General features: G+C 45.3%; 1 protein-coding gene across 2 annotated transcripts in view; it reads left to right on the forward strand.

The window, feature by feature from the left end:
- Positions 1–8,071, forward strand: part of LOC109883302 (paired box protein Pax-3-like) — a 31,442-nt gene extending 23,371 nt beyond the window's left edge. The window contains exons 8-9 of one of the 2 annotated variants that reach the window (XM_020475325.2): positions 4,170–4,457; positions 5,850–8,071. In XM_020475325.2, coding sequence (XP_020330914.1) covers positions 4,170–4,457; positions 5,850–5,867 — 306 coding nt within the window. In that variant the 3' untranslated portion in view covers positions 5,868–8,071. The remainder of the gene's footprint in view (positions 1–4,169; positions 4,458–5,849) is intronic. The other variant, XM_020475323.2, reaches the window with a different exon arrangement.
- The last annotated feature ends 271 nt before the right edge of the window (positions 8,072–8,342 follow it).

Consider the following 8,342-nt stretch of genomic DNA (forward strand, 5'->3'; position numbering starts at 1 on the left):
GAGTGAACAGGGAGTGTAGGAGGGGACTAGGCACGCACCCCTGAGGGGCCCCCGTGTTGAGGATCAGCGTGGCAGATGTGTTATTGCCTACCCTTACCACCTGGGGGTGGCCCATAAGGAAGTCCAGGATCCAGTTGCAGAGGGTCCTTAGCTCAATGATGAGCTTTGAGGGCACTATGGTGTTGAACGCTGAGCTGTAGCCAATGAACAGCATTCTCACGTAGGTGTTCCTTTTGTCCAGGTGGGGAAGGGCAGTGTTGAGTGCAATAGAGATTGTGTCCTTCTGTTGGGGCGGTATGCAATTTGGAATGGGTCTTGGTTTTCTGGGATGATGGTGTTGATGTGAGCCATGACCAGCCTTTCAAAGCACTTCATGGCTACAGACGTGAGTGCAACGGGTCGGTAGTCATTTAGGCAGGTTGCCTTGGTGTTCTTGGCCACAGGGACTATGGTGGTCTACTTGAAACACGTAGGTATTACAGACTCGGCCAGGGACAGGCTGAAAATGTCAGTGAAGACACTTGCCAGTTGGTCAGCGCATGCTCGGTGTACACATCCTGGTAATCCATCTGGCCCTGTGGCCTTGTGAATGTCAACCTGTTTAAAGGTCTTATTCACATCGGCTATGGTGAGCGTGATCACACAGTCGTCCGGAACAGCTGCTTCAGTGTTGCTTGCCTCGAATCACACATAGAAGTTGTTTAGCTCGTCTGGTAGGCTTGTGTCACTGAGTAGTCTCTGAGTGTGCGGCTCTCCTTTATTTTCAGGCTTGTGTCACTAGGCAGCTTGCGGCTGGGCTTCCCATTATGGTCAGTAATAGTTTGCAAGCCCTGCCACATCCGACGAGTGTCAGAGCTGGTGTAGTAGGATTCAATCTTAGTCCTGTATTGACGCTTTGCCTGTTTGATGGTTCATAGCAGTATTTTTTATAAGCGTCCGGATAATAGTCCCGCTCCTTGAAAGTGGTTAGAGCGTTGGGCCAGTAACCGAAAGGTTGCTGGATCGAATCCCAGAGCTGACAAGGTAAAAATCTGTCATTCTGCCCCTGAACAAGGCAGTTAACCCACTGTTCCCCGGTAGGCCGTCATTGTAAATAAGAATTTGTTCTTAACTGACTTGACCTGAGTCACAGGTTAAATAAAGGTCCATAAAGTTTTTTTTAAACTCTACCATTTAGCACAGCTCAGATGTGAGGTGGTGGTGGGTGTGAGGTGGTGAAAGGACTTGAAAAGGACAGAGGAAGGACACGGACGAGGACAAATGAGGAGAAGATGAGACAAATGAAAACTGAAAAGACAATTATGGCCAATTATACAGGGATGAGGCTTATCGTCCCTTTACCTAAACATTAAAGGCTGTCCTAACAGGCAGAAAATGAGATTTCAGCTGCTCAAAGTCAGACCGCTCAGACAATAGAGCACAGGGTTTACACACGCGCACTTGCACACACACACACACACTCGCACGCACACACACTCACACACACGCACACACACTCACACACACACACGCACACACACGCACTCACACACACGCACTCACACACACACACACTCGCACGCGCACACACGCACTCACACGCACATGCACGCACACACACGCACACACACGCGCACAGTGCTTCAGGATCACTTTAGAGAGTGTGACTGACAATATGGACATGAAGGATGACTGACTGGAGAGGCTGACATGGAAAAATTAGGTCACATGTTGGGAAAGAAAACATTTTGAAATGTTTCATATTATTGATGAATGTTTAAAATAGTTATTGGTAATTTGTAAGACATTTATTTGGTTCAGTTTAATATACTGAACTGTGTTCAATTGATCTAAATGACAATGAATAGGCTAAGTCATAAGGAGGGGAGATATCGTCTATCAAAGAACATGTAGTCTAATATTTTCAGACATTATTCTGTGTTTTTCTGTAGCAGTAGGGCAAATATACTTTTGCTTCCAGTCTCACCGTCATCACCTCTAACTCGTCCCACAGTTTAGCCCATCAACACATCCAGAATATCCTTGCACTTTGGAAGAGTAATCAATCAAGGTTCCAGTGTCCAAATTGATTGCTACCGAATATTTAATGAATTGAATTATGTGTGTAATTTATGTAGATTACTTCCTATGTTTTGTTACATATATCATTGGTGCAGGCTATCTAAATTTTTTTGGTACGAGTTTGGAATGTTGTTTAAATTATGAATGGACTTAAATTGGATGGGTATTTCATTTATATAAATGGTTATGAAGACTGTATATTGAAGGTCAACTAGGCCTACTCTATTTAGAAACTACAAATAAGGTGGATTGATCATTATTATTTGCATGTAAGAGAACTTTTGCTGCATGTTGGCTCAACACACAGTTCTACAAGTCAAACACCTCTTATCCCCCCCCCCCCCCCTCTCTCTCTGATAAATGGGGTGCCTGACCCCCAGATGTTTTCCATTTGTAAGGAACACACCTTGACTTCTGCAAGGGTGTTTGTCAAGATTACACTGACAGGGCTTCTGTATGACAACCATAATGTATGTTTGAGAGTCTGTATTTTAAGGTGCATGGGAAGCTACCCCTCCCTGAATCTCTGTTGAGACTTTGTTTATCTACACTTTCGTCTCTTACGCAGTCCATATGCAGCTACCTTGGGCAATCAGGGAAACACACACACACACACACACACACACACACACACACACACACACACATATACACACACACACACACACATACACACACACACACACACACACACACATATACTGCACATAAACCGTTAAGCCTCCAGGGAGGCTTCTCATGATTGCATTCTTACAATGTTTGTCTCCACATTCCTCAGTATGAAAGTCAAGTCCTCATTTATTTGAATATACAGTATATTGTATGAGAGAGCAGGAATGTCCTGTATGTCTCAGACTTCCCCCATTCCGACATTCTTCCCTGGCTCTCCTCTGCTGTCCGGCTCTTCCTGGACACGCTGATTTGGGGCCGCTGGACACAGCAATGTTCCAAAACGTTGATGAAGCCCAGCCAGGAGCCACGTCACGCTAAAGAGACAAGGAGAGACGAATGAGAAAGAGGGAGAGAGAGAGCGAGGTATAGCCTTTTTAGAAAGCTGTAGTTTCTTGTAGAGGTCGACCGCACCAATCGTCCATATACTTCTTCTGTTTAAACAGAGTGTTCCAAAACGCAGGTCATTCTTTGGGAAAATGTTATTTGGGTCGAGAAACACAACTCCCCTCTCAAAATCAACATGGGCTCCTCTGTCCCCTGCATGGGAAATGACTTAAGCGGGACCATCTGTGTGTGTGGATGTAGAATAATATGTCACTTATAGGGCCAGAAGAGCCCAAAGTGCAGCGTACCTGCTTTTCATTAGGACATGGACAGAGGCTAGAGGTCTTTGTTTAGAGGGATTTGATGCATTTAGAGGTAGGGAGGTTTAAAGTGGTCACGTTGGGATATATCTTTTCAGTGAGATGATCTTGAGTCACAGCAATTATCTGTTTATTAGACACTTTTGTTGAACTTGTTCTCATCCATCCAGTTAAAGTTAGTGAGGGTTTGTTATCGGCTCATTCTGTCTGAACCTCCTTTACAACAACACCCTACGGCTCTTTTCCGTCCTTCGCTCGCCAAGAAATATTCCCCCAAATTCAATTATCGGGTGGCTAATCAACAACAGGTCAAAGCCTAGCCTGTTTCTCTGTCTGCAGCTTGTCTGCTGTAGTCCAGAGGTTTTCTCTCTGCTTCTAAAGGTCTACTAGCTTATCTGTGTCAGGACATCTTTGGTGATAAGTCTTTATCTCATCCTATGCTTTTTGGAGCGGCGGCAGGCGGGAATTTCCAAATAAGTGGAGTAGAGTTTCTGAGACAAATTGGTTGATTATTCCTCTGTGGTGCTATCGCTGCCTGTCTGGGAAGGCCTGGTGGAAGTGTTTTGATGTCAGTGGAGAGGAACTTCCTGTCTGATTTAGGCTGTGCTACTATATGTTATGGATGGGGGTTGGGCGTAGTGTTTGGAATGTTACATAACACAATGCTGTGCCAAAGCCTCTGATAGGACTACACCACCTGTTCTCACAAGTTCCAAAATCACTTAACCTATCTGAATGGAATGTCAATAACGTCACTGTAACGACAATAACACTCTTTCTCCCTGTCTCCAGGTGATGGGTCTGTTGAACCCAGGCGGAGTGCCCCACCAGCCCCAGAGTGACTACGCCCTCTCCCCCCTGACAGGAGGCCTGGAGCCCCCCGGGGGCATGGGGGCCAGCTGCTCCCAGCGTCTGGAGCACCTCAAGGGTCTGGAGGGCCTGTCCAGTGTCCCCAACATCCCCAGTCTCCCCTCGCTGCCCAACTCCCAGTCCTACTGCCCGTCCTCCTACAGCGCTCCTGCCTACAGCGTGGACCCAGTGGCCTCCTACCAGTATGGGCAGTACCACGGACAAAGTAAGGTCAATATCTCTCACTTTTATTACCACTTAAACACTTAGGAAGATCTCTCTCCAATCATATCAACTGTAGCCGCCTTGAGTCTACCACGCCAAAATATTTACAAAGGACAAATGTGTTGATAGGACTCTATCAGTGTTCATATGACGTGTTTCCATCGAACAAAAACAGCAGGGTTTCAGACAGGAAGAGTTGTTTGATCTTATCTCTGAACTAATGCTGACTATATTGGATCATATCTGTCCTTTGGTATACTGTAGCTCACGTCATGTCACCACGCCTCACCTCGCCTCGCCTGTCAGCAATTGTTACTTCCTGTCAAACAGCACTAATAGTGTAAGATAGTGTCTCCTGGAACGTTTTCTTATGGGAGGCTTGTTTAACTGTGAGGAGGCCCTTCAGTTCACATTAACATTACACTAAGGTTAACTCTGACATCAAACAAACGTTCATGTAACTCTCAAAAACCCACGTCATCCACATGCGTTCAACCGTGATTAGAGCACCCTGTAGTTTTCAATTTCCCTCTGTGGGGGGTGACCTGCACGGGTCACCCAATCAGGCCAGTCCCTCGACCTCGCAGCAACCTCGCCCTTCAAAGCAAAGGCACCAGTCCATGTAACTGACTGCTACGGCTTTATAAAGCACTGCAGGTATCGAGTGAATATTTAACCTAATATCCGAGAGAAAGAAATGCCTAATGAAATATCTTGAAGAGATTTCTAAGTGGACAGAAAAGACACGTACACACACACACACACACACACACACACACACACACACACACACACACACACACACACACACACACACACACACACACACACACACACACACACACACACACACACACACATCAGAGGGACTACATCTTGATGTCATTAATCACAGAGACTGGATACCCGTGTGCAGTTAGGTCTGTAGAATGGGAAAAGGGATTTTCTGGGGGGTGGAAGGATCCTAATATCCTCTGGCAGGGAGCAATTAGAAACAGGTGTGTGGTGTGGGCCTGCTGAGGTCAGCTGGGGAAACCGTATTGATCCCTGTCCCAGATTCACTGGTACTGGGCCTCTAGTGTCAGGCCTAACCCAGCCCTTACCCAATCTTAATGGGACTGATATCAAGTCTGCCCACTTCACCTTTCTATACACACACACACACACACACACACACACACACACACACACACACACACACACACACACACACACACACACACACACACACACACACACACACACACACACACACAGCTGCACTGTGAGACTGATCACCATGATAGTGCTGCTCCCATGGTTCAAACCCTCTTTATCTCTGTCAGTGATCATCAGTCTTTATTTTTAATTGAGGTTAACTTGTAACTTAGTCTCATTCTCTTCTGTTTTTCCTTTTAGGTGCCCTTCATTATCTGAGACCTGAGATCACCTGAGGATCTGCCCATCTAAGAACCCCCCCCCCTCCACCTCCGGCCCAGCCCAGTCTCCACCTCCGGCCCAGTCTCCACCTCCGGCCCATCCCAGTCTCCATCTCCACCTCCGGCCCAGCCCAGTCTCCACCTCCACCTCCGGCCCAACCCAGTCTCCACCTCCACATCCAGGCCAGCCCAGTCTCCACCACCACCACCTCTGGCCTAGCCCAGTCTCCACCTCCACCTCTGACCCATCCCAGTCTCCACCTCCAGCCCAGCCCAGTCTCCTCCTCTGGCCAAGCCCAGTCTCCTCCTCCGGCCAAGCCCAGTCTCCAACTCCGGCCCAGCCCAGTCTCCACCTCCAGCCTAGTCTCGGTTGAGGGACGTGTGTACTGTACTGTATATGTTGAGACTGAGGGGACTCTTCAAGTAATCAGGACCAAAAGCTTCTCCACTATCCCTGGCTACCTATTTCCTCACCCAGGCACTTCCACTCAACAATGATCTGTTCCTTCAGGCATGATGAAAGTAATGGAAGAGAGACTAAAGTTAAAGGACATTGATAGAGAGGAATTTAAGGCCCAAACAATGAAACACATGAACTTAGATTAAGGTCTGTTGATGACTGACAGAGATGCCACTGGGTACATTCCCTTGGCTGTGATGTGGTCTACCCCACATTGGGCGCCAACTATGACCAGGAAAACCGTGGAAGACTAATCCACACAGACCCACAGCACAGCCCAGGAGTGGAGGCCCGGTTGGGGTAAAACATCCTTAAGTCAGGCCTGTGGAAGAGCACAACCAGACTGTATAGTAACAGACTCACTAGTGGCTTTAGAGCTGTGAACCTGTTTACATGTTTGTCGTAGGGCCAAAGGAATACAGATTCATTCTATTTATCTCTGAATGAAAGCTACTTGAGGGAAAAAATAACAGGCTTTTATTTGACGTTGCATTTATTTGATATGTTTTGTTCCAAAAGATTCCTTCCCACATAAAGAGTGAAAAGAACACAACATTCCAGCCATAGACTGAGGAACAAACAAACAAACAAACAAGGAAATGTGTAGAAAATAAACATGTCAATCAAAGAAAGAGGAAGCTTTGAGACATCATCATAAACAGACCTGCAATGTATACTACAGCTGTTCCGTTCCCTTCATTATGTTAAATGCTTAGTGTTCTAAAACATTCCATTGAACTCTCACTGTGTTCTGTTGATAACTCTGATCTCTTGTAGCTTTAGAAGTATTCCTAGGGGTCAGGGGTGACTTCGGGGAAAGTCCCAGGTGAAGGAGCAGGATGAAGGAGGGGGGATTCAGGGGTTCTGATGGGCGACAGGGCTGATCCATCAAGGGGTGCAGTTCCCCGTCATAGAGGCCTATTAGGGCACGAGACTCACGACCAAGAGCCACATGAGAAACCAGGACCACCTCACCACAGACCAACCCAACTGACCAGAAGTGCAATATCATGTACCTCAGAGTCAACGATGCCATCAAACAGATGAAACAAAAAGATCTTGTGTCTTAAGAACTTTCTGTAAAACATTTGAATCATGTTTGAGTCATTGGTTATTACATGTGCCTACGTAGGCTTCGAGGTCCAAAACAAAGAAACAACAACATTGTCAGTACGGCTATGACAGCAAAGCCACAGGGAAAGGTGGGATGCACATTGTGAACCATTGAAGTCATTCCAAGCCCATGTGGAGCAGATTGATTCAAGGGGAAAAAAGAAGTCAACAAAATAAACTTCTGAAGAATTACAAAGCCAAATTATTTCATGCATCTTTTTGCTTGTGTCTTTTTGTTTCTCTTGTTGCAAAAACCGAAAGATCAACAGTGTGTTGTTTTACATCATTTCCTTATTTATTCTCTCTAAAGTATCTTAACAATTCTGCAACATTATTCTTATACATTCTGCAACGTTTTTGTCAAATTACTACATCACATACCTTATAGGAACACTGTGTCCGTCTGTTCACTAAATGGTAGCTGGATGTCTCAACAGATCAAAGGTTGCCACAAGCACTCAGCGGTCAATTGTACATTTGTCTGTAACAGAAAGAAAAGTGTTTTTTCTTTCCAATGGTTTCTTTCATTTTTATATATTTTTTGTATTATTTGACAGAATGATATGGTGCAATGTCTTGTGTACAAGCTCAGTATTATTACTATTTATAATAAAAAATGAAAATACAATGACTAAAAATAGTTTTAATTTTATTGAAAGTTACACTGTAATTTCAAGGTAATTTTGGTCTCAATGCAATCTTTGTGTATGAAATGTTTGTCATCAATGTGCAGTAAATAATTGACAGTGATTCATCGCAATATAAAATACAAAAGAATAGAGAGACAAGCATGTAGTTTTCAAATAAACGTATTTAAACCCCTAAGCCCTGTGTAAAAATAGAACCGTAAAGAGAGGTTCCTGACATGGAGTTGGACTTGAACACAACAGCCTTTCTTAG

The sequence above is a fragment of the Oncorhynchus kisutch genome, linkage group LG15 (genome assembly GCF_002021735.2).
Source record: "Oncorhynchus kisutch isolate 150728-3 linkage group LG15, Okis_V2, whole genome shotgun sequence".
Lineage (NCBI taxonomy): Eukaryota > Metazoa > Chordata > Actinopteri > Salmoniformes > Salmonidae > Oncorhynchus > Oncorhynchus kisutch.